Below are 26886 nucleotides of genomic sequence, written 5' to 3' on the forward strand. Positions count from 1 at the left end.
GCGGCGCGGGGACGCGGTGCGCACGCGCGGGGAGGCGCGGCGGTGGCCTGAGCCCGACGCTGGGCCCGACGCTGGGCCCGGGAGTTCTGGGGCGAGGCTGGCGGGGCGCCCGCTCCGAGCGGGCGTTACGTGGAGATGGTCGCCCCGGGCCGAGGCGAGGCCGGGAGCTCCAAGCTAGAGAGAGGATCCCGCCCGGGGCCCAGAAGGGACTGCCGTGGCTCGCCCCGTGACCCGAGGCAAGTTGCTTACCGGTGCTCCGCCCGGAATCCACGCAGCCCCAGCCTGGCGGGGCCCCTCGATGGAGTGAGGTTCCTGCCGAGACCCGCGCGTCGCGGCCGGCCAGCACCCCGGGGGCCAGTCCTTTCGCCCGCGGCCACGGCGCCCGCCCGGGACGGCGCTGCCTGCGCGAGGGCGGGGAGGGGCCTGGCGGCGCCCCCGAACCTCCGGCCGGGTCCCCGTGGCCCCTCCCCTCGGCGGGGGCAGTGGGGGCAGTGGGGACAGGGAGCGGCCCCGAGACGGGCCTGATGGAAGGGTCAGAGAAGGACTGTCAGGTCTCTGAGGGCATTCGCATTTAAACCAGGGACCCAGTTTCTGGATTGAATGCCTACTCGGTGAGTTGAGCTCCAGCAAGAGGTTTGAAAATCATACCCCTTATACTGTAGCTCCTCCTTGCCTGAATACTTCATTTGAAAAGGACCCATCCTTTATGGGAAGGCCATTTCTTTGGGCCCGACTATAAGGAACTTGCCTAATGGGGGAAGTGACTTTATAACTTCCATTACTGGCTTATTTGATGAGTTTTTTGCTCTTTTCTTTCTCTGATACAGATAGGAAGTGTTCCTGTTGAAGTCCCCAGAGCTCCAGTAGTGCCAGGAACTGAGGCACTAGCAGGTGTGTAAAGCTGGTCATGCTACTACACTGCTTGATTTATTTTATACGCAGAAACAGAAGAGGCTTCCTGAGATCATACCTGCCTGTTGTCACCTTCCCAAGGTTGGCTGATGTGTGAATGTTTTGTTACGAAGGTCAAGGAGGAAGGAAAGAAAAGGGAACCAGATGCTGAGGCTCCAGAGGACACAGTGAGAGAGAGCTTGTTCCTGAGGTACCATGACCAAGGAGCACTGTCCTCCCCACTAAATTACAGTGACCCAAATGTCCAGCCCAATAGCCAGGAAATATTCCCATTCTGGGTGCTAGGAATCACTGCATCCTGCCACCTGACAAAGATTCCAGTTTGTTACTGGCAGCCAGTTCTTAAGGAATCCAGATCATGTTCCCACCGTTGTAGACTAACTCCAAAGATAGGCCACTCTCCTCCCTAAGTTACCCAAGTCTGTGAAACATGATGGTCAGTTGTGTATGGGCTGTTTACCTGCTTATGATCCAGACTTGTTATAACAGGTATCCATGATGTACATGATAAGTTAGGGACTTGTCCAGCCCTCCTCCCAAAGTGGCCTCGTATTGATGACTGTCTTAGAGTTAGCCAAACTGGCTAAACAGCTGCAACATGTGCAGTATTGGTGTTCACTGTGAGGAAGGCTAGGCAATGTGTTGCACTTTTTATTTTCTATCATCCTAGGAACCAGGCCTAGTATTATAAGTCCAGACCCAATCTGTGTCTGATGCCTAAGCAAAGCCTGAGGACTTCAGCTAAGACCGCCCATCAGGATGACGCCCATTAGCTTCATAACTTTGATAAGCTGCCCCCAGATCCCAGTGACTTCATTGTCAGAACCAGACCTCACCACTTAACAGTGGAGCCACTGTCTTCTGGACATTGAGAATCCAACCCAAAGAGGATTCCCCTTCTTTCCATCCAGTGGCATGGGTAGTAAGAGTTAGGCATTTGACTAAAGCAGCTGATTTATTCAGAATAAATTTACAGCTGCTTAAAGATTTTTATTTATTTTTCACGATTTATTTATTTATTTTTAGATAGAGCACGTGAGCAAGGGGAGGGGTAGAGGGAGGGAGATAAGCAGACTCCCCGCTGAACACGGAGCCCTACTTGACTGGGGGCTCCATCTCAGGAACCTGAGATCATGACCTGAGCTGAAATCAAGATCTGGATGCTCAACCTACTGAGCCACCAAGGTGCCCCTACTTAAAGATTTTTAAAGTCAGTTTTTCTTAACAGAGGCTTAACTGAATGATGAAACTAGTTTTCATTTGTAATGTGTGTCTGTGTGTGTGTGTGTGTGTGTTTTTGTTTTGTTTTGTTTTGTTTTGTTTTTTTACAGGGCTGAGACTTCAGAGACCTCAGGGATTCCATTTAGTACTCAGAAACCTTCGACACACCCTGGTGATGGCACATAGGGACTGTTTACTTACTCTTAGCCTGAATGACTGCCAAGGAAGAAGACAAAGGTAGAGCAATCGGACCTCTGGCTCTCCCCATACTTCTAATCTCAGAACATATTAAACTCCTTTCTGAGCCCAAGGATGAAGCTCACTTGAATAAATGACTTTGAGTCATGAATGAAAACTCTTGCTCTTTCCATAATGAGAGAGAATTAAGAGATGGACAGGTAAGCAAGCACTTCTATTTGAGAAGGAAGGTGTTTGAGATATATTATTATTAGTAATAACACAGAGGATACATCAAGAGAATGTGGAACTTTAAAATGTTTTGAGAAAACCCTCCTTATAATGCTTTTATTCTATTAGGAGAAGCTTCTATTGATTCACCTCTGAGTCAGTTGCCTTTGCTGGTAGTTTATCTCCTTTTCTTTTTTTAGAAGATTTTTATTTGGGGTACCTGGGTGGCTCAGTGGTTGAGTGTCTGTCTTCAGCTCAGGGTGTGATCCAGGGGTCCTGGGATTGAGTCCCACATCGGGCTCCCTGTATGTAAGTGGTGAAATAATGTATATACTCTGCCCTTTGCTTTTTCCACTTAATATATCATATGGATTATTCCATATTGTCCATAAAACACTTCCTTGGGGCACCTGGGTGACTCAGTTGGTTAAGCATCTGCCTTCAGCTCAAGTTGAGCCCCACGTTGGGCTCCCTACTAAGAAGGCTGCTTCTCCCTCCCCTCCTGTCTTGTACTGTCACTATCTCTGTCTATCTCTCAAATAAATAAATAAAATCTTTAAAAAAAAAAAAAACACTTTCTTATTCTTTATGGCTATGTTGAAGCTCATTGAGTTAATATGCCCATTAGCGGGCATTCAGGGTTTTTTTTTAGCCTTTTGTTGCTATGACAACAGTCCTACCACAAATGATAAATTGGATAAATTCCCAGAATGCAATTGCAGGCCCAAAATGGGCAAAGGGTATATAATTTTATCAGATGTCAAGTTGTAGAGATCGGAACAGTTTACATTTCAGTGTGTTACAACACTTGGTTTTCTAGCCAACACAGCATGTTAGCACACTTTTTGATATTTGCTCATATAATAAGTAAAGACTATTATCTCAGAGTCATTTTATTTGACATGTCTCTTATTATAAGTAAGGTTGAGCATTTTTTGTTTGTTTCTGAGCAGTGCATGTTTCCTCTTCTGTCAGCTGTCCAAATCCATACATGCCTGTTTTTCTACTGGGTTGAGTTTCTTTTCCTGACTTCTAGGATTTTTTTTTTTTTTCAACATCTTAGGAAAGTTAGTTCTGTATTGATAATCTAAGTTGTAAAGTTGATCAGGTGTTTTTTGTTTTTTGTTTTGTTTTGTTTGTTTTTTTAAAGTTGGTCAAGTGGTTTTTAAAAGCATAATGGGCAAGGGTTTAGCTGAAAAGAAAGGCCAAAAGTAAAGAAACTGCCTCACTAAACTTTACTGACTCAGCTCCTGAGACCTTTCACAGAGCCAAGAAATATGAGATAACATTAAGCTTTTTGCAGTTTTCCTTATGACTAGATTAAACAAGTTTTCACTCACAGTATTCCTTATAGTTGAGTTCTTGAGATTTCATGTTTTTGTGTGTGTGTGGCTTTGGGAAAGGGAAAAGGTGTGACATTTAAGCTGTCAATGTCAGAGGACTGATCTGTGCCCAAGAAGCTGACCCTGCTTTGTCTTACAGGTTGAAAGTGTGTGTGCTGGGTGTCCTCCACCATATGACAAAGACAACAGTGCTCTTCGGGCTTTCAGAGGAATTCCTGTATGTATCACCCACACCCCAGTACCTCCTGCCAATGCAAGCTTTCGTTGCATGCTGCTCTGTGGTGCCAAACACCAAGGACTCAGGATGGCACTGACCCTGCCTCTAGGAGCTCACACTTAGGGGTGGAGTTGGGGGGCACAAACTTGCAAAACAACCTCCAGCTAGTAAGATAATTGCGGTAACGAAGCAGAATATAAAGTGCAGTGGGAATACCGAAGGCACACCACACCACAGTCTTAATTGAGTTGTGTGAATTTTTGTTTATTCTTCAGGGAGAGCATATGCTTGTCCCCGTGTCACCCAACTTGTACATCAGAGTTGGAGTTTTCAATGTGCCTGTCTTTAACACTGGTTTTAGTCAACCCATCCTTCTGACCAGTTCCAAGAACATTCTGTACAGTGGGTGGGGCATGTTTGTGTGGATGGGAGGGTATGGATTTGCCCTCACGCTGAAGGTCGGCTGCCCCTACAGATATCAGAGTTGAAGAACCATGGCATCCTCCAGGCCCTGACAGCAGAAGTAAAAGGATGGGAGCCAGGTGGTAAGGTCCTCTTCAGAGCCCTTGGAGTCGGGGTGGGACCCAAGTCAGAGCTCCCCATTGTCTCCTTTTCATCATTTGAATTTCTCTCACTACTTATCCTATAGAATTTTACAAATTTATCATTCTTCAAGGAAAATTAGAATCAATAGTGGATTAGAAGTCAAAAGACTCGACTCCTAATCTAGTCCTGTGAGACACTTATTTATTATGTGCCCTTGGGCAAATCATATCTCTGTGACTACAGTGGAGATATCAATGTCTTCTCTATCCTCAAAGGCATACTATAGGGATCCCTGGGTGGCGCAGCGGTTTAGTGCCTGCCTTTGGCCCAGGGCGCGATCCTGGAGACTCGGGATCGAGTCCCACGTCGGGCTCCCGGAGCATGGAGCCTGTTTCTCCCTCTGCCTGTGTCTCTGCCTCTCTCTCTCACTCTCTCTGTGACTATCATAAATAAATAAAAATACCTTTAAAAAAAAAAAAGGCATACTATAACAATGAAATGAGACAGTGTATGGGAAAAGGCTTTGAAAAAGTATCCTATTTTATCTGCTCTACATGATTCTTTCATATACTGTATATAAAGCTCATTTCACTTGCTAATTTATGACACAGAAAGGTCCACTTCACAGGTGAGAAGCACCAGTTCTAGAGTCCCATATCTCTGGTTTTTAAGTCCTGCCTCTCTGACCCACTAACTTGAGCAAGTTTCTTGGCCTTCTAACCCTTACTTACTTCATCTATAAAACAGAAAATATGTCAGAACCTGTGCGATGGGAATTGTGTAAGAATTAAATGAGCTAAGATAAAGTGCTTAGCACACAGACTGTAATCTGTAGTGAGTGCTTATTGCTACGTATTGTTATCTTTAAATTCTGCAAACTGAAAATGTAATCTCCACAGATATGGGGCTTGGTAAAAATATTCTTTTTTTTTTTTGTAAAAATATTCTAATGTAGAAAAATTATTTGGAGATCTATGAAATTTCTTCTAATAGAATTTGATCTTTGCTGTGTGGTGACAAACCTAACATTTATTAGAGATTTTGCCTTAAATGCCAAAATATTTTATATTTCAGTACAGCTAGCATTTATGTGCCAGATATTTTTTTTAAGATTTATTTATTTATTTGAGAGAGAGAGAGAGAGCAAGCAAGTGAGCATGCAGGGGTGAGGGGCAGAGGGAGAGGAAGAGACTCTCAAGCAGACTCCAGGATGAGTGCTTGCTGAGCCCATGCAGGGCTCAATATCACCACCTGAGATCATCACCTGAGCCAAAGTGAGATGCTTAACCCACTGAGCCACCCAGATGTCCCTATGCCACATATTTTTAATTATATTAAACAATTGGAGTTTTCTTCCACGTTGCTCTCAGCTCATTTAAATGGATGGGCTTGTGAGGCACTTGGCTGGCTCAGTTGGTGGAACATACAACTCTTGAGTTGGGGTTGTGAGTTCAAGCCCCATGTTAGGTGTAGAGATTATTATTTTTTTAAAGATTTATTTATGAGAGACAGAGACATAGGCAGAGGGAGATGCAGGCTCCATGCAGGGAGCCTGATGTGGGACTTGATCCTGGATCCTGGGATCATGACCCAAGCCCGAGGCAGGCGCCCAACCACTGAGCCACCCAGGCATCCCGAGATTACTTTTTAAAAAAATAAAATCTTGGGATCCCTGGGTGACTCAGCAGTTTAGCACCTGCCTTTGGCCTGGGGTGTGATCCTGGAGTCCCAGGATCGAGTCCCACATCAGGCTCCCTGAGTAGAGCCTGCTTCTCCCTCAGCCTGTGTCTCTGCCTCTCTCTCTCTTTGTGTCTCTCATGAATAAATAAATAAAATCTTTTAAAAAATAAAATAAAATAAAACCTTTGAAACAGACACCTACGTGACTCAGTCAGTTAAGTGTCTGCCTTAGGCTGAGATCATGATCTCGGGGTCCTGGGATTGAGCCCCACATTGAGCTCTGTGCTCAGCAGGGAGTGTGCTTGAGATTCCCTCTCTCCCTCTCCCTGTTCTCCTCCCCCTGCTCATGCTATCTCCTCTCTCTCTCAAGTAAATAAATCTTTAAAAAAGAAAAGAGGAGTACTTCGGTGGCTCATTTGGTTACACATCTGCCTTTGGCTCAGGTCATGATCTCAGGGTCCTGGGATCAAGCCCTGCGATGGGCTCTGTGCTCCATGGGGAATTTACTTCTCCTTTTCCCTCTGCCCCTCCCTGCTGCCTGAGCTAGCGCTCTCTCTCTCTCTCTCTCTTTCTCTCTCTCACTCTCAAATAAATTAAAAAAAAAAAAAAAAACAATAAATAGGTTTTCTGGGTGGTATGGTGAGTTGAATATTGGGCTCTTAGTTTCTGCCCAGGTCGTGATCTCAGGGTTGTGAGATCTGACACACACTGGGCCCTGTGCTCTGCATGGAGTCTGCTTAAGACTATCTTTCCCTCTCTCCCTGCCTCTCTCCCCTCAAATAAATAAATATTTAAAAAATAAAATAAACATGTATATAGAGAGAGGTAGGTAGGTAGGTGGATAGACAGGCAGACTTACTAACTCAGTGATGCTGTTTTTCCTATAGATAAGTAGAAGAGAGGCCAAATAAAGGAGACAGTTGAAAAAGGAAGAAAAGTAAAGAACTGTGCTAATGTGAGCTGCATTTGCTATCCTGAAGATTTGTTTTGCCTCCACTTTTTTCTGTTAGGGGGAAATTAGTATTTATGTCAGGATCATCTTCAGATGAGTCTCCCTGGTTCCAAGAAGGAAGGGAAGAAGTGCTCTTGCTATGCCTTGGGCATTTGTCTCTAGTTTTTAGGTACCAGAATACAACTGCTAGTTGAGACCTTGTACTTCTGTTGACTAACCTATAGTCACAGCAGATTCCCAGATGCTGATGAGATTTCTGCTCTCAGCTCACAGCCTTCAGCCAGGGTGTTTGTAGGTGAAAGGTTAAGGGGTGCCTGGGTGGCTCAAGTCAGTTAAGTGGCTGACTTGATTTCAGCTCAGGCCGTGATCTCAAGGTCATAAGATGAAGCCCTGCATCCAGCTCCATGCTCAGCAGGAAGTCTGCTTGAGATTCTCTCTCCCTCTCCTCCCTGCCACTCCCAACCCCCCACTCTACCCCTGCTTATGCTCTCATTCCATCTGTCTAATAAATAAACAAATATTTAAAAAAGGAAAGCAGGGCTTCTGGATGGCTCATTTGGCTAAGCATCTGACTTCAGCTCAGGTCATGATCTCTGTTTCCTGGGATTGAACCCTATAACAGCCTCCACAGTCAGCAGGCAGTATGCTTCTCTCTCTCCCTCTGCCCCTCCCCCTGCTCGTGCACTCTCTCTCTGAAATAAAATCTTAAAGAAAAAAAAAAAAGAAAAAGAAAAGTTTGACCAAGTAGCTTAAAATGAGGACCTGCAGGGTGAAGAGTCCGTGAAGCCAGGCGTCAGTGAGGGTGAGGGGTGATGCATCCCTCCTCAGGGCCATAATGAGCAGTCTCCCTGCTGCTGTTCCACTCTTCTCTTTATTCAGCCGCTTTCTCCCTCCTTTTCATCTCCCAGGGAGATGAAAAGCACACTGGAAGGAAGTTTTATTTTCTTCACCATCTAAAGTCAAGCAGTCTGTATCCTGGTAAAGTTATCTAGTTTGAACCCTGAGGCTCGGGTCTCAGTCCACCCCAAACTGGAGCCGGCAAGATTGAATTTCCCAGAAGTCCAGACCCATGTCACCTCCTGCCATTACCCAGTGCTCTGCTGGACCCAAACCCAGGACTGTGTCTATGCCACTACCTAACACGTACTGAGGGTCATGTACCTGCTCCTCGCTTCCCCTCACCCCATCCCCAGAAGCTGAAGAGTTACATCATCTTCCAGCAGTTATGTAAGTGATGACACAGGGTTATGTACCTTGCTCACAGAAGTGCAGCTGGGGAACGCAGATAGGAAGTGCTCGCCAGCATTTGGCTCTGGAGTGTGCTCTCAGCAACAGCCCTCTATGGCTTCCCAGCAACTTTCTCTGCCTTCAGTTTCTGTTAGTCTTTTGAGTTTCTGGTAGGATTGGATTGGATTGGATTTCCAAGTATACTTTCAAAATAGTTTATTGCCTTGTGATAGCCTCAGTCAAGACTGCATGGCCCAGAGAGCTGCTCTCTCACTCTTACTACTGGGGCTGGAGACTAGGGGTCACGATTTGGGGTCTTAGACTGAAGTCTCCCTGTTTTTTTCATGATTTCTGATCTCCTTTCTAGCAAACGGGAAAAGCCAGCAACAGGAGTGTCACAGAGCTAGCCAGTGACAGCTGTGGTTTGGAGAAAGGGCTGTGTGGTGGCTATAGAGAACCCATCTTGCTGCTTTTTCTCTCCTGCTTTCCCCCTTTTCTGGTGCTTTCATTCATCCAGCAGAAATTTGTTGAACATCTACCCTGTGGCAGGCACCGTGTCAGGTTCTAGAGAACCCCGTCCCTGTATAGCTTCCAATGTGGTGGGAGAGATGCTTACAACACTGATGAGCCTGGGTGTTAGGGGCTCCCACTGCAGACCTAAGGAAGTCAGGGAAGACATCTGGGGGAGGGATGATGGCTGAGGTCACTGACAGATGAGAAGGAATGACAGCACAAAGGGTTCTGACTGAAAGTAAGGGTACCTGAGGTGACTGCGGGAGAGAGCAGTGTGAGCAAAGGCACAGAAGGGGGGCTGCTGAGAGAGTTCAGGGAGTTCTGGGTGCCCTAGGGCACAGCTACAAACATAAGAAAGATCCAAACTGGGAAAGTATCTAGAGGTTGTGCTGGAGAGTTTGGGTTTTGGGTTTTTTTTTAAAAAGATTTTATTTATTTATTCATGAGAGACACAGAGAGGCAGAGACACAGGCAGAGGGAGAAGCAGGCTGCATGCGGGGAGCCTGTTATGGGACTCAATCCCAGGTCTACAGGATCACATCCTGGGCTGAAGGCCGCACTGAACTGCTGAGCTACCTGGGCTGCCCATGTTTGGATTTGTCTGGAGAGTTATGGAGAATCCGTGGAGGGTTTAGAGCAGGGGATAACATCATATCTGCCTTTCCGAATAATCACTGGCAGCCATGTGGAGCAGGTATCTGAGGGCAGTGGGACCCAAGGTGGGCAGACAAGTGTGGGGCTGCAGTGGCAACCCAGATGTATGTAGTTCTCAGAGGCTCTCCTTTTCTCACTATTGCAGTTGTGAGTACAGAGGTGCTCAGAGCCCAGGAAGAATGGGAAGCTGTGGACAACATCCAGGCAGAGACAGGTAACCACAAGGATGGCGCTGACTCCACACAGCCCGGCTGCTAATAAAGACACCATGCACATATGCGAGTAACGTTTCTGTGACCATGGGATTAGGAAACAATTCCTGAGAGTTCTCATTTTAGCTCCCTGACATAGAATAAAATACCTTTCCAAAGCCAAAGATGATGACATTCTACCTCTGGGGGAAATGGGAATGAATGCCATGGGGAAAAGGCTGCCATCTACTCAGACCCGAGAAAAGACAGGGAGGACTTGAGCCAGGGTCAGCCTCTGTAGGGTGATGAGGTTGGGTCGAAGGATGGAGGCAGGCAGCCAGGTTCCCTGTCCAAGGGTGGGCAGGTTGTTCACTATACAGAGAAGTCTCTGGAGATAGGGGCCATCTGTTGGAAGCTCTGAAGCCATCTGCTGAAAGGCTCTGAGGACTGGGTAAAAATTATCTCTCTCACTTCCTTTTCTAACGTGTTTGGGTGGAGCTATAGGAAGGTAGAACTCAGACCCACATCTAGCTCGAGCTCTCCTTGAGCACGTGGAAAGTCATTACGGTGGGCTGTGTCAGTCATCCCCAACATTGCTAACTGATGGAGAGGGGGTCATTCGTATGCAGGATGTGAGAAAGGGCGAAGTGGAAGTTAGGAAAGGCGCATAAACACCTTGGTATGCTCCTGTGTGGAGCTCCTACTCCAGGCAGTGACTTGCTTCCTCACAGAAGAGTGGAATGGGCCCTCCCCCCGCCCCTGCCCAGCAGATCTGTCCCTACTCACTCCTGAGGTGGGCCTAGCAAGCCTCTGAACAGCCCGGTCTAAAGGGGGGACCAGTCCAGCAGATAATGCCAGCCCCCTGAAGGTTTTAGTTGGTTGGAGGATTGGTTTTAGTTGTAGATACCTGATGTCTGCAACTGAAAGCCGGGTTTGGCTTAGAGCAACAGCCAGAAGGCCCTGAGTAAATGTTTGCTGACAGGATGACCACCATTATGAACCTGAGGGTGTCCTCCCTTTTGCCACAGGGATCCAGGCCAGCACAGACCAGCCTGGGCAGCTTATCTCCTTCAGTGAGGCCCTGCAGCATTTCCAGACTCTGGACCTCTCTTCCTTCAAGGTATGAAAGTAAGGAGGTTTGGGGTCCTAAGAGCCAGGTTTCTATCCCACCAGGTTAGGGCACTGGGCAAGCAAGGTAGAAGCTTCCAGCTGAGGACCCTACCTCACCTAAGAAATCTTGGAGCACGGAATCAGGGGTAGCCAAGGACTCATGCTTCATGCAGGACCCCAGTGGCCTTTGGGGACTGTGCCCCCAGAGCTCTTGTGGTCCTGTCACACAGAGGGCTATGTTGCTGCTCCCTCCTTTTCCCTCCTAGGGATGAGGAGGTTTGGAATCCAGTGCTAGATAGTTCCTTAGAGAAGTAAGGCATTCTGTCTAGAAAGCTGAGTAATGCATGGCCATTATAGGAAAATCATCCATTCCTTCAGGGAACCAGAAGTTATTGGGGAATTGTAAAGTTGGAAAAAAGAAGAAACATTGAGGAGAATAAAAGCTGGCAGGCTCTCTGGGGCATCTTGAGTGACGAGGAATAGTTTTAGAGGATTATGATTTCAGATCTTCAACCTAAAACCTGGTTCAAGAGAGGCTGAAAAGGTAAAAATCAAGTTGGCTTATAGGACCCAAAGAGCCAGAGGGTCCCAAAATCAGAATATTCTAAGACCTGCAGCAGTGGCCCTTGTGCAATTAAGTCAGCAGGACCTGGTTTAGGAGGTACTGGTTGTGGTATGGACAGAATGCTCCAGCAACCCATCAGGTATCCAGCTCCAAAAAAGTCCCCACTAAACTCCCCTCTCCATTAGCTCTCTCACCCTAGAAGTTAAGAGGACTGCTAGGCTCTATAATTTATGTCCTTTGCAGAGAGAGACGGACCTACAAAAGGTAAAGCAGCCCTGCTGGGAAACCTTTTGTCAGACCAAAGTGGGGGTCCGTACGCCAGCCGTCTCTAGCCTCCTTGGCAGTCAATGGAATAGGTAGCTCTGGAGAAGCCCAAAGGAGCAAATGTTGTTGAACAGGCTAATAATGCCCATCCTTGGTGACATCTGTTTTCTACTTAGAAGAATCCTGGGAGCCAGAAGAGCCTGTCTCTAGAGATTGAGCAGGTGCTTCAGGGTTTTTACCCCCTTTCCCTGGCCCAGAGACCAGCCAATTAGTTTGGGGAGCTTCTTCTTTCTACTAGAACAGTCCCTTTACTGGTCCTGATGGTAAGTTCATTAAAGCCGGTGAACTCAGCCCTCTGCCCATTGCCTGCAACTTCCTCCCCAGAAAAGAATCCAACCAACTATTCGAAGGACTGGGCTCGCTGCCCTCCGGCACTGCCTCTTCGGGCCTCCGAAGCTCCACCAGGGCCTCCGTGAAGAAAGGGACTTGGTCCTGACCATTGCTCAGTGTGAGTGCACAGGTGCTGCCATCAGGCAGGTGCTGCATATGTGGTCAAGCAAAGAGCACTGTTTGCCCACCCGTTGCTGAGGCTAAGCCAGAGGTCTTGCATGTACCGTGTTGGTGGGGAGAGCGGGAGCTGTGGGGTGAAAGTGTGGAAGTGTAACACAGTTACACTTGAGTGTACAGTCCAGATCTATCCTGTCTGAACCATTCTCTAAGAAACTCACAGTGCCCCCCCCCCACCCAGGGAAGCGGGCAATCTGACAGAGTTGGGGTTGTGTTTTTGAACAGGTGGCCTGGACAGCCAAGACCCAATGCATGGCCGAGTCCTTCAGACCATCTACAAGAAGCTGACTGGCTCCAAGTTTGACTGTGCCCTCCATGGAGACCACTGGGAAGATCTGGGCTTTCAGGGTAAGAGGAATGGTTCATCTTCTTTCCTTGACATCTGAATCCAGGACTAGAGGAAGAGCACAGATAGTCCTCTTCCTGTCATGCCAGCACCCCCAAGGCAGGACATCCAGGGGAAGAGGGTACAGGAAATGCAAAGGCCCTAAGGTGAGCATCTTTACTGTGCTTGAGAAATAGCAAGGAGTGTGGCTGAAGTGGAAAGGTCCCTTGTGGCCTTATAGACAGTTGTAGGGCATTTACTCTAAGGGAGATGGAAAGCATCAGAGTGATAGGATTTGGAATCTGGCTTTTTCTTTTTCCTCATTCCTTTTAAGACAGATGAAAATTTTACTTTATGCTATTTTATTTTTTTAATCTTTTTTTTTTTAATTTTTATTTATTTATGATAGTCACACAGAGAGAGAGAGAGAGAGAGAGAGAGGCAGAGACATAGGCAGAGGGAGAAGCAGGCTCCATGCACTGGGAGCCCGACGTGGGACTCGATCCCAGGTCTCCAGGATCGCGCCCTGGGCCAAAGGCAGGCGCTAAACCACTGCACCACCCAGGGATCCCTGCTATTTTATTTTTTGAGTGAAACAAAGTCATTTCAGCTGTTTTGGGATTATGCTACTCTTTTTTCAAAATCATATCAAGTTACATTTATATGGAATAGGAAAATGTCCTCATTTAGAAAGGAAATTTCATGTACCTGTGATTAATTAGTCCATTTGTATTGACAGCATGTTTAAGTCCCTTCATTCCCCCCCTCATCTGTAATATAATTATCTTAAATATTTGTTCCATATGCAATGAAAATCATGTCAATATTATGATTTTTATTTCATCCACCAAACAATTTTAAAAACTCAAGAGGAAGAGCAAAGCATTTACCCACATGCTTTCTCTTTCCTTTGATCTGTTTTCTTTTTTTGATACTCCAAGATGTCTTCTTTTATCATCTCCTTGCATTTTCAAGAACTTCCTTTAACTGTTTTTTGAAGTAGTTCTACTGGTGATTAATTCTTTTAATTTTTGTCTGAGAATGTCTTGATCTCCCCTCCACTTGTCAAGGGTCATTTCTCTGAACAGAGAATTCCAGGTTGACCATTCTTTCCCTGCAGCACTGCTACTTGCTTCTAGCTTCTGTGAGAAAGTTACTGTCAGTTGACTTCTTTCTCCCTGAAAGGCAATGAGTTGTTTATCCATCTGTGCTTTTCAGATCCTTTTAGTTTGACTGTGCCATGTCTTAGTGTGGATTTCTTTGGGCTTATCCTGTTGGGTTTGCCTCGCTTCTTTAATCTGTAGGTTTGGGATCCCTGGGTGGCTCAGCAGTTTAGCACCTGCCTTCAGCCCAGGGCATGATCCTGGAGTCCTGGGATCGAGTCCCACATCGGGCTCCCTGCATGGAGCCTGCTTCTCCCTCTGCCTGCGCCTCTGCCTCTCTCTCAGTCTGTGTCTCTCATGAATAAATAAATAAATAAAATCTTTAAAAAAAATAATAATAATCTGTAGGTTTATTTATTTATTTATTTTTTTAAAGATTTTATTTATTTATTTATTCATGAAAGACTGAGAGACAGAGAGAGCCAGAAACAAAGGCAGAGGGAGAAGCAGGCTCCATGCACCGGGAGCCCAATGTGGGATTCGATCCTGGGTCTCCAGGATCGCGCCCTGGGCCAAAGGCAGGCGCCAAACCGCTGCGCCACCCAGGGATCCCGTAATCTGTAGGTTTAGATCTTTTGCCAACTATGGTCCATTTTCAGCTGTTCTTCTATTACCTTTTTTTCCTTAATTCCAGTGTAGTTAGCATACAATGTTAAATTAGTGTCACATGGTTATGTAGTGATTCAGTAATCCCATACATCTCCTATTGCTCATCAGGATAAGTGTACTCTTAGCTCTTTACCTATTCCCCATCCACCCATCCGCCTCTCCTCTGGTAACCATCTGTTCTCTATAGCTAAGAATCTTTTTTTTCCCCTTTGTCCATTTGGTTTCTTTCTTAAATTCCACATATGAGTGAATACTTCATGTACTTTTCTCAGCCCCATACTTGTTCTTCTCTGTGGGACTCTGATGACACAGATGCTAGATCTGTGCTGTTCCACAGGTGAGAAGCTGTATTCATTTCTTTGGATCTCTGTTCTGTAACTCCTAGATCCCTAAGGCTCTGCTCGTTTTGTTTTGTTTTGTTTTCTCTCTGATGTTCAACAGATTGGATGATTTTTGTTGTTCCATCTTCAATTTCACTAATTCTTTCCTCTGTTGTTTCTGTGCTGCTGTTGAGCCCATCGAGTGAGTTTTTAATTTTATTTATATTTTTCAGTTGTTAAGTTTTTTATTTTGTTCCTTGTATCTGATATTTCTTTACTGATGTTCTATTTTCTCATTTTTTTCAAACTATTTATCAAAGGTATTTTTATGATAACTGCTCTAATAATTTTCTAGTTTTCTATTGTTGCTGCAACAAATTAGCACAAATTTGGCATAGCTTGAAACAACACAAACTTATTAAAGTTAACTTATTTATTCAGGTAATCTCTGCACCCAACATGGAGCTCAAACTCATAACCCCGAGATCAAGCATCACATGTGCTTCTAGACTGAGTCAGCCAGGCACCACACAACACAAACTTATTATCATATAGCTCTGTACCTCAGGAGTCTGACACAGGTCTCACTGGAGTAAGATCAGTGTAGCAGCAGGGCTGCATTCCTTTTTGGAGACTCTAGGAAAGACTCCATTTCCTAGCCTTTTCTACTTTCTAGAGGCTGCTTCCACTCCTCCTCCTCCAAAGCCAGGAACATAGCATCTCCCTGAGCCTGGTTCTGTTGTCTCCTTCTCTGATTCTGTGTGTCTGCCTCCTCTCACTTTTAAGGACTCTTATGATATTGGGGCCACCCAGGGAATCCAGGATGATCTCTCTATCTGCTGATTGACAACCTTAATTCTACCTATGATTTTTTTTAAGATTTTTATTTATTTGAGAGAGATAACAAGAGAGAGCATGAGCAGGGTAGAGGGGTACAGGAAAAAGGAGAAGCCGGCTCCCTGCTCAGCATGCAGGGCTCAATCCCAAGACCCTGGAGAATCATGACCTGAACCAAAGGCAGACACTGAACAACTGAACCACCCAGGTGCCCCTCTACCTATGATCTTAATTTCCCCTTGCTATGCAACAAAATATACTCATAGGTTCTAAGAATTAGGACAAGGATATCTTTGGAGGGGCCATTATTCTGCCTATAACTCTGGCATTGCTCACTCTCCAGTTCCTTATCTCGGTTACAGGAGCAAATCCAGCCACAGACCTGAGGGGAGCAGGCTTCCTTGCCCTCCTGCACCTGCTGTACCTGGTGATGGACTCAAAGACCTTGCTGATGGCCCAGGAGATTTTCCGCCTGTCTCGTCACCATATCCAGGTGAGGTTTTGCTGGAAAGCCAGAGGAGAGGGCTGTGGAACCACGGTGGGTGCAGGGTGCTCCTGAGAAACCAGGAGGGCCTCACAGGGGGCTGTCTCTAGTTGCTCAGGGCTCTCAGGACAACTGAGGCAAACCAGGACCAGGCTTCCTCCACTAGCCTGACCTGCACTGGAATCTGAGCTCTACCACTCGTTAGCCTCGGTCTCAAGCAAGTGCTTCAACTCCTCAGAGCCCTGGTTTTTTCATCTGTAGAATGGAAATCATGGACTGTTCAGCTGAACAATTAGGAAAATTAAATGAGATGTGTACAAAAGCAATAGGCACAGCTGTGATGTTAATGTGTCAACTCACTGTCCCCCCTGAGGATATCCCTTGAACAGTACTAGTAAGTTCTCCTAACCCTCAAGGAGAGTTAGCTTTTACGTGCCTATGAGGGTCAAATGACCCATGGTATTACTGACAGGCCAGAATTGGCTTCTGTAGCCCTCGGTCTGTCCAAGCCTTCTCTGGGGTTGGGTTTAATGGTTTTCCCAGGTAGTAAAAGTTGGTAGTCCCACCATTTTAGAAAAATACATCTGCCCTGTTTCCTGCCATTCACCTATGCCACATGTATTGGACCTGGAATTCATCCACTAAACAAATTTCTATTCATTATTCCCTATGCTAGTTATTGTGCTTAGTGCTTAAGGATATACCAGTGAACAAAGGAAAGACCCTTCTATTTTTTTTTTATTCATTTATTCATGAGAGAGAAAGAGAGAGAGAGAGAGAGAGAAAGGCAGAAGCAGGCTCCATGTAGGAAGCCCAATGCGGGACTTGATCCTGGGTCTCCAGGATCAGGCCCTGGATTGAAGGTGGCACTAAACCACTGAGCCACCCAGCTGCCCTGCAAAGATCCTTCTAGCAGAGAAGACAAGGCAGTGAGGTTAACACATAAATTATAGAGTTCAAAAGTGGTAAGTGCTAAGGAGAAAAAACAAGTAGGGTATAAGGTTAGGAGAATATGGGAAGTATTTTATGGGGCGTTCTCATGCGAGAGTGGGTTAAACCAGACCTTGAAGGAGGTAAAGATGTTGGCCCAGTTGGTACCTGGGGGAGAGCATTCCACATGAGGAAGCAGCTAAAGCAAAGGTCCTGAGGAAGGAATGCATCTGGCACATGAAGGGGTAGGAGGGAACCTGCTGGAACCGAAGGAGCACAGCAGAGCAGTCCGAAGGGAGGTCCTACAGCTAACAGGGAGCAGATGACAGAGGGCCTGGTAAGCTATGATAAGGACTTTTGATTTCACTCACTCCCAGCTCTAATAGGAGAGGTCTGTCGTGGTGGGCTTGCCAGCCCTGGCCCCAGCAGCACCTCTCACACAACAGGAAGGTGGTGTGCCTAGATACTGCCTAAGGCAGAGGGGCCCAAGAAAAAGTGGCTGCAGGTCACATCTGCAGCATTTTAATCAGGTCATTTTACCTGAGAGGGCTGGAGCTGGTCAGGCCTGAGTTCCCAAAACAAACTGTTGCAGTAATGGTGTCATAGGCCGTGTTATGTAGTTCTCAGAATGTCCATTTCTTTCTTTGTAACATGGGAAAATAATTTCAACCCAGCAGAATTATTCTACATTGGAGATAAACTATGTGAAGTGCCAAATGCATTAGTCTTTTGGTGAGTGTCAGTTATGAAAGTAATTTTTGATTTCCAATAGTAAAAATACAGCACACACACGACACAACCATTAGTAAGGTAGTTGCCTTATTTTAACTTTTTATTTATTTGTGTGTGTGTATGTGTGTGTACCTTAGGTAGATCTCTTTTTTTTTTTTTAATTTTTATTTATTTATGATAGTCACACACACACAGAGAGAGAGGCAGAGACATAGGCAGAGGGAGAAGCAGGCTCCATGCACCGGGAGCCCGATGTGGGATTCGATCCTGGGTCTCCAGGATCGCGCCTTGGGCCAAAGGCAGGCGCTAAACCTCTGTGCCACCCAGGGATCCCCAGATCTCTTTTTTAATCTAAAACTAATGGAATACAAAACAAATAGTCATACAGATCCTGCCACTGAGGCACTTTTTCATTTCTAAAGTCTACTCAGTATCTCTGTATCTTTTTGGGTAAAGCACCCATTAAATCTTAAGGCTTGGGGCACCTAAGTGGCTCAGTCGGTTAATCATCTGACTTTTGGTTTCAGTTCAGGTCACGATCTCAGGGTCATGAGATCAAGCCCTGCATCAAGCTCTGGGCTAACACAGAGCCTACTTCTCCCTCTCCCTCTACTCCTCCCCTTGCTTATGCTGTCTCTCTAAAATAAGTAAAATCTTTTTTAAAAATTTAAAAATAAGAAAAATAAATAAATCTTAAGGATTTACTTCACCTGTCTATTCCAGAAAACACTGGAGGAGGCAAGAATAGGACTTCATGAGCATCTGGTCTTAAGATATATTGGGCCCCCACAAGTTGAGAATGTGGGCATATTCTGTGGTCTTCATGATGCAGAGATGTCTGGGTTAGGTTTGAGAACTGTACCTGTTAGCCTCTGCAATGATGCAGTCTCTTGCAGCAGCACTGCTTCATTATAACAGACTCCCAGAAGTTGAGGAGTACCTCAACAATCCGGCCCCTCATTTTATTTATTTATTTTTTTTTTTTTTTGAGATTTTATTTATTTATTTGAGAGAGAGAGGGAGAGCATGAGCATGGGCATGAATGGGGTGGTGGAGGAACAAAGGGAATGGGGGAAGCAGACTACCTGCTGAACCAGAGCCCAATAGGGGCTTTGGGCTGGCACCCCAGGACCCTGAGATCGTGATCTGAGCTGAAATCAAGACGCTTCCCCAACTGAGCCCCCGAGGTGTCCCCAGCCCCTCAGTTTAGATAGAAGCCTAGAGAAGGAAAATGACTTGTTGAAGATCCCACAACTAACCGGTATTTCCTATAGGTCATCTCTGACCTCAATGTCTCCCTTCTTGTGATTTATGAAGGCTCTCTAATAAGAGTTTCCTACAGAAATATGGAAGCCAGGGTAGAGGGTTATTACCAACTCAGAATTTCTCATTTGTTTTCAAGGACGGGCTTGAATGAGGGGAGGGAGTAGGCCATTCAGACATCAAGGAGCATCCCAGACATAGGGAGCAGCAGGATGAGAGAGGAAGTACTGGGAACTTGATGGGCAGAGACCCAGACTGACTACTTTGACCAGTCTGTTTCTCATCCCTTCACCTGCTGGCCTCTGTGGGATTTACTGGGGATTTATATTTACTTCACAACATGCATGTCAGACAATAAGATGGAATAGCAGCTTAACCTAATAAAGTAAGAGGGTTGGCACAGGCATCAGGAAGCTAGATGTAAGTTCCATGTGCAGTATTATTATAGAGCTATAATTTGAGACAAGTCACTTACCCTCTCTGGGCCTTAGTTTGCTCTTACATGAAATAAGGACTTGGCCTAAACAACTCTAAGATCCCTTCTAGATTTATTTTATAGTTCCTTGAACTATAAGCAATTCCAAGATTTTAAAGCAAACTTGACCTCAAGCCCTTATGAATCTTGAAAGCACCATTTTCCAGGAGGCTTGTCTGAGGTCAGAGTAGCAGCTGGGGGATACAGCCCTGCCAGCAACCAGTCCTGTTCTCTCCTAAGGGGAGAACTAAAAGTTCTAGGCCCCATGGTAGCTAAAGGCCAAAAAATATGATTGCCAGAGCAGACTGCCACAAATGCCAGCAATGGGGAAGTGCTTAGCCCACGCCATGCTGAGAAGTGGTGTCGTAACACAGACACAGGTGCAGGACACATCAGGCTCCTTGCTGGCAGGCGAGGAAGCACCTTACTCATATTCACACTTCTATAGCCTTCTGTGCAGTTTCCATCCATTGTTTCATTCCACCAACGTGGCAGGCTGGCAAAGACATAAAGCAGCAAATGGTCCTTTAATCTGTTTTCCAGCAAAGTTATGTGAGGGTCAGAGTTATACAGCTAGTGAGTAGCTAGGCCGGGACCCACGTTCTGACAGCTGGCCTCGCAGTGGGCTCCTCACAGCAGTGGTTGTCAGCCAGCAACCGACTTCAGAGTCCCCTGAGGGGATGCAGATGCCCCCGCCCCCTCCACTGGGTTGAACCTCCAAAGAGGGGCGGGGGGAAAGGTCAGCAACCACTATGAAAGAGGATCCAGTCTTCCTTGCTTCAGAGTTCAAAGATGGTTAAGCCTGAATGTGAGGGATGAAGAAAAATGGAAAGTCAGAACTGTCCGGGTCTGGTGTCCTCTGCTGTCCCTTGGTCAGTTCCCTAAACACAACCTCTAGAGGGTATTTCAGTTCCCCGCAACACTTTTCAGGGCCAAGGGACCTGCTGAAGAAAAGGAGACACGTAAATCTGAATTCCAGTTTTTCACTACTTTTTAGTAAGTGGGCTTAGTAAAGATGTACCCGAGAACGAGCAAACGCTAGTTTAGATCCTCTGTTAATTATGTCGCTACCATATTCTTGTTCCCATATTTATTTTTAGACTGAAAAAAGGCAACGGAGGGGGCAATCTTATACAAGGGATAAGTGGTAGGTAGGCAGACCGTGAAGGTGTAAATGTGTTGCTGCTGACCTCAGCCACTCATGCTGAGGCAAGAATAATGACGGTAACAGTTGTTAGCACCTCCTTGGGCCAGCACTGGCCTTAGTATCTTGCATTTGCGATCTAAATGATTTCTGACAGTTACTCTGTGAGTGGGTCCTGAGATAAGAGAAAATGTGAACTGTAGGTAATAAAACCTCACTTGTACAGTGTTTATGATGCTAGTGACTTGCCTCCACCCAGCATGGCACTTGTGTCAGGGTCCCCAGGACCACCCCCAGGTTGATGATTCACTGGGAGGACTCGTGGGATTTGGCCTATAGTCATACTCAAAGCTATGATTTAGTCCAGCAAAAGCAAAACCAGCAAAGGGAAAGAGTGGATGGGACAAATCCATAGGAAATCAGGAATAGGCTTCCTTCCAAGAGTCCTCTCCCAGTAGAGTCACACAGAGCACACTTAATTCCTCTAGCATGGAATTGTGCAGCATGGGAAATGTTGCCAACCAGGGGAGCTTGCTATAGAGAGATTCAGTCCCCAAGGTTTTTATGGGGGCCAGCCGTGCAGACACCATCTGTGTAGCACATACCAAAATTCCAGAATCACGGAGAAAAAGCGGAGGTATTCAGCATAAACCATATTGTTTGTACAAACAGCTTAGGCGCAAGAGTCATTCTGATGAAATGGTAGGAATCCTCTCAAAATCCAGGTTCCCAGCTACCAGCGAAAGGCCACCCTTGTAAGCAGACATTTCTAAGGACAGCAGTCTCAGGCCTGTGCGTTAACTCTTCCCTGCACAGCACTCAAAGATACTTCCTTTTTGGTTTCAAGAAACAGGAAAGCTAAGTCTCATAGAGTTCAGGTAGCTGTCCTAAGGATACAAAGCCAGTAGGTGGCCAGGCCAAGATCTGGAACCCAGATGTCACGGAAGACCAGGAAAAAAAATCTTTGTGGAGCCAGAAGACCCTGGTTGGTTCAGTGCTGTCAGACAGAACTTTGCAATGAAGACAATGTAATGTATCAGTCCTGTTCAATATAGTAGCTACTAAGTACATGTGGCTATTGAGCACTTGAAATATGGCTAATAGGACTAAGGACTTGAGGTTTTTTTCAACTTGGAATTGAATTTTTAATTTTGTTTAATATTTATTTATTTATTTATTTATTTATTTATTTATTTATTTATGAGAGGGAGCACAACTGGAGGTAGGTAGGGAAGGGACAAAGGGAGAGAGAGAAGCAGACTCTCCACTGAGCCTGACAATGGACTTCATCCCAGGACCTCAGAATCATGACCTAAGCCAAAGGCAGATGCTTAACTGACTGAGCCACCCAGGTACCCTAGTGTTGTTTACTTTTTAATAAATTTAAACTTAAATAGTTCTATGAGGCTACTTGCTATCATACTGGACAGCGTAGTTCAGCATCATAATGTAATAGCTTTTTCTTCCTAGGGGAAGCATGTGAGATAAATAGACTTTGGCTCTTATTCTAAACTAATGAGTGCACTGATCTGTGTGTCCCTCTCGGTGGCTGTGCTTGGGTATGTGCTTGGGAAGCTAACATGTAATATATGGAAATACCCTGGGAAAAAAAAAAAACCCATTTTCATTTTCTTAGTTTTTTTGTTATTAAAGAATAGGAAGGATGGGGCACCTGGGTGGCTCGGTTGGTTTAGCATCTGACTGTTGGTCTCAGCTCCGGTCTTGATCTCAGGGTGGTGAGTTCGAGCCCTGAATTGGGCTCCACACTGGGCAAAGGAGCTTGCCTCTCCAAAAATAAAGCATTAAGGTAGACCCCACAGGGGATTCTGAGGCCCCTCCTAGTTGAAGCAGCCCTGCCGAACCCCATGCTGCCCCCTCTCTGATCTGCACAGCTAGTTCTCAGGCCTGTTATTGACAAATGGGGTGTGCCAGCAACTCAGGCTGACTTTCTACCTACTTTCTACCTTTGCTGTCTCTACTTTTGAATCAAGTGCTTATGAGCAGTCAAATAAGAAGCCTAGAAAAGAGATTGTAGGAGACTGTACAGTTAGATAACTGAGCCTCATCCCTCCTGTGTTCAATCTGACCCCAGGGGGTGGTGTGGTCCTTGGGCAACACCATGGTGGGTCTGGTGAATGAAGACCAAGGAGAACCTATGGGTCGGGAGGTGAAGAGGATGGAGAGCTAGCACACAGATTATGCCTGCTGGCACACAGGTGAATTATCCTTAGTTGGAATCCTGGTTCCAGTGCCTCAGGAAGATCATTTCAGGTCACTGAGTCCCAGCTTCCTCATCTGTGAAATGGCAGGATTATTACAAAAATCAAGTATAAGCAGGGCAGCCCTGGTGGCGCAGCAGTTTGATGCCACCTGCAGCCCGGGGTGTGATCCTGGAGACCCGGGATCGAGTCCCACATCGGGCTCCCCGCATGGAGTCTGCTTCTCCCTCTGCCTGTGTCTCTACCTCTCTCTCTCCGTGTCTCTCATGAATGAATAAATAAAATCTTTAAAAAAAAAAAAAAAGTATAAGCATCAGATGTCAGCTGCTGCCTCTGGGCCGTGGCAGCCACTGCTGCCAGCAGCCCTGCTGAGTTGTGGATGACGGGCCTCAGAGGGCCAGAGCCTGGGCTGCCACTGACCCTGTGCCTGCTCCATTCCAGCAATTCCCTTTCTGTTTGATGTCTGTGAATATCACCCGCATCGCAATCCAGGCATTAAGGGAGGAGTGCCTCTCCAGGTGAGTCCCCACACTGTTCACACCCGGCTGCAGGTTAGCTGACCCAGCAGAGCCTGGTTCCCTCCCGCCCCTGCCCTATTCTTGCAACTCTCTCCAGAGACCTGCAGCTCCCCGGGAAGCCCTTGCACCCGTCTCACAACCCTGCCTCGGAGGTGAAGGCTGCCTGGGGCATAGCTCCCTGGGGGAATCGGGCTGGCAGAGGCACCCAGCTGTCAGCCTTTGTTCCCTTCTGAGTGCACCCCCCTCCCCCTTGTGCTGTAGGGAGTGTAACCGGCAGCAAAAGGTGATCCCAGTGGTGAATAGCTTCTATGCCGCCACCTTCCTTCGCCTCGCACACGTCTGGAGGACACAGCAGAAGACCATCGCTGACTCTGGATTTGTCCTCAAAGGTGTGCTCTTCTGGGAGAGGCCTGAACTAGTGTCCCCAGGTTCAGGGACACTAAGGTGGTTGCTAGACTCATTTAGGCTGCAATTCTCTTCCTCCAAACCCCCTACTCTTACTTCCTCAAGCTCCAGATTCTCAAAGTCTCCATCAGCCCACCCTCTGGCTTCTGCTAGTTCTCCTTTCTCTGCTACCTCTCTTTACTGGCCTCAGAGCTTCGGTGACCATGTTTTCTGAATCAAAAACTGGGTCCAACAGTTGGACTGACCATTCAAAGTTGAGATTGTTCTGGTCAAGGTAGAATGTGTGGTTGCTGTGGCTTTATCTGGTTCATCTTCCTTCTCTGGTGAGCTCTCTACCTTAGAAGACCCCTTCACCCTTCTTTCCACAGAGTCTGGGTTGGGGGTGCTCCCTAGAGCTGCTGGGCCTGGACTGGTATGTATTCCAACGCCCCTTCAAGCCTTTTGTTCTTCAATCCTCTGTTCCAGACTTGGAAGTGTTGGCCAAGAAGAGCCCAAGGCGGCTACTCAAGACCCTGGAAATCTACCTGGCCGGAGTGTCAAAGGGACAGGCCTCATTGTTGGGACCACAGAAGTCCTGTGGGACACAAGCCCCTCACTCCAAGGATCTCACCTTCACAGGAGTGTGTGACCTGCCACCACATTCATCTGAAGGCACATGGCTGATCTGACCAACCCAAGGCTGACAGACTTGAAGGCTGGGCCACAGGGGCTTTGGGAGGGTATGTGGCGCATTATGCCAAGCATACCCCGGTGGGCCTGGCCAGGGAAGCCAAGGGCCCTCACTCACGTGAGATAGTAGGGATAGTTAGACTCACCCCACTCCCCACAGACCTGCCTCCAGAGCAAGAATTTGCATAACTGGAGATGAGCTAGTGGAGAGTTGGTTTTCAGGAAATCTCAGTGAGCGAATGGATCATGAGGTGGGAAAACCCTGCCTGGATATTCCATGTATCCCCACACTGAACGGTATTCCCATGCGGAGGTGCCAGAATTCTGACTCCCTGGGCAACAGGGCTCTCAGGCCCTGAGTGTCCATGGGATAGGGACCCTGTAGCTAGAATTTGAAGAGAGAATGTAGCAGCGGCAGCAGCCAACAGGAGGCAGCAAGAACCAGGGCAAGAGGCCTTCTCTCCATCCTCTGCCAGGCTGGTATCCAGGCCCTTCTGGGGATTCTGGTCTTGACTTACCCACCCTCACCTCTCCGCATCCGTCCGCTGTTTATGATACAGAACCAGCCTTCTGGTAGGTGTCTCCACTGGCACCCCTCCCAGCTGCCCCCCAGCTGGGCACCCCCCTACTACGCAGCACCCACCCTGTGGAGGTGTACCAGTTCCTGACAGGGATGGTTTGCTGGCCTGGCTGAAGGAAGGATGAAATTCACACACCAGCAGTTTTTGAATAAAAGAATTGTTCTAGGCCAAGGGCCCCAAGTGTTTTCCTCCAAGATAAGCCTTGCGCCTTCCTGTGATCCTGTTCCAGGCCCTGGTGAGAGCCAGGGGCTCCAGGAGAGAAGGTTTCTCTGCCCTGCCAGACTCCACTGAGCGTATATGGTGTCCATCCTGTACTTAGAGGCCTAGAGACTCCTTGCACACTTGAGCCAGGGGGCAGGGTGGCCCGAGCTCTTGTTAACATTGCTGTGAGACCTCCACATGTTTTTCCTACATTCTCTTCAGGAGAAGCTGGTAGCTCTGTTCTCCATTCCTCCAGGCCAAGGTATCCTGAGCTGGGGAGCACGGGGCAGGCGAGACCCCATAACACCGCTCTCCTGTCCGTACTCCCTCAAGGAGACCCATGGAAGACCACGGTCTCACCCCTGCACGTTTCTCCAAATCTAACCCACTGGAGCTGGGGTGCATCACAGAGGTAGAAATGGCAGCCAGCCACCCAGGTTGGCAGAGCACACCCCGCCGCGGTTAGCAAGATGGCTCAAGGGTGGGACTGGTAGCAGACCAATTTGCCTTGTGCCATCTTGGCCCAACCTGAACCAATCCTTTGTTTGCTTCACCTCCAGTCTGGGTGCTTAGCAGGCCTGTAAGGGTGGCCAATTGCTTACTGAGCTTGGTGGGGCTGGAACGCAGAAAGGCTACAGCTCAGCCTCCACTTTGGAGCATCAGTTCCGTAGTTCTTCTCCTGCAGATTCCCTCCGCTTGCTCTTGGGCCAGAAGGCTAACTCAGAAGACCTGACGGTGAATGCCCAGCCTGCATCATGGCCAGGGACCCGTCCATGCGGGCTTCTAGCTGGAGGGGAGGCCAGTGGCCTCTGCAAGAGCCCTTCTGAACCAAGTCACTCCCATGTAATGTCTCCAGAGTGCTCAGCTTGAGACCTTGTGAATAACCAACAATACAGTCGCCATGGAGTTGTATGAAGTTGGTTCTGTTGGGGAAGGGGGAGGGGAGCCGAAACCCTTTGAAAGTAGATGCAAAAATCTTAACCTGTACATTTTTCTTAGGAAGGGCCTACCTAGGCCTTCCACGGGAGATGTAAAATACTTCACAACCCTAAAAAAGTCAGAACTATGGATGTGGTGCAGCCCTTACTCACTCTCCTTTACAACCATCCGTGGCACATGCTGTCTCTAGGCTGTCACGTAGGCCACTGGACAGCTCTGCAGAGACGGCCTGGGGGATATGTAGAGGAGGGCATGTTCCCGTGCTGCTTTGCACAAAATCAAGATGAACTTGGAATTAATTTGGGATGGGAGAATCCAGCCCATCAGAGCTCAGAAGCCCTTGGGGTGCTGACACGGAAGTGGGTCAGGACAGCCGTAGCTTAAGGTGCTGCCCTTGGGGTGCTGGCACGGGAGTGGATCAGGACAGCCACTGCTCTCCCTGCCTCGTGAACTGCCAGACTTCCTCAGCCTTGCTCCTGCCCCTGGATCCTGCACTCCAGGTGGGAGTGCTGGGGGCTACTCCGTTCTCCTATTTAGCTACCTGGCCTCTCTGATACTCCAGCCACACCCCATTATACGAGACAACAAACTAAGGCCTAGACAAGGAAAGGCAACTTGCCCAGCCTGACACGGAGGCAGGGTAAAATCAGAGCCAGAATTCATGACTCTCAACACTAGTCTGGGGCTTTCCCCCAGCCCTAC

General features: G+C 47.3%; 1 protein-coding gene across 3 annotated transcripts; it reads left to right on the plus strand.

The window, feature by feature from the left end:
- The first annotated feature begins 26 nt into the window (after positions 1-26).
- Positions 27-26157, plus strand: ELMOD3 (ELMO domain containing 3). 3 transcript variants are annotated; one of them, XM_077843098.1, is made up of 14 exons: positions 27-240; positions 832-891; positions 2244-2370; positions 4024-4101; positions 4577-4646; positions 9553-9713; positions 9819-9887; positions 10893-10984; positions 12188-12311; positions 12596-12718; positions 15987-16117; positions 23313-23389; positions 23651-23778; positions 24260-26157. In XM_077843098.1, exons 5-14 carry the CDS (start codon positions 4633-4635, stop codon positions 24460-24462), a joined length of 1122 nt encoding a protein of 373 aa, XP_077699224.1. In that variant the 5' UTR covers positions 27-240; positions 832-891; positions 2244-2370; positions 4024-4101; positions 4577-4632; the 3' UTR covers positions 24463-26157. The 3 variants fall into 3 exon arrangements, with proteins under 3 accessions (XP_077699224.1, XP_077699225.1, XP_077699223.1); XM_077843099.1 differs by lacking the exon at positions 2244-2370; XM_077843097.1 differs by lacking the exon at positions 9553-9713 and having other exon boundaries at positions 28-240; positions 2244-2531.
- Positions 26158-26886: the final 729 nt, after the last annotated feature.

This window comes from Canis aureus, chromosome 12, assembly GCF_053574225.1.
Source record: "Canis aureus isolate CA01 chromosome 12, VMU_Caureus_v.1.0, whole genome shotgun sequence".
In the NCBI taxonomy this organism is placed as follows: domain Eukaryota; kingdom Metazoa; phylum Chordata; class Mammalia; order Carnivora; family Canidae; genus Canis; species Canis aureus.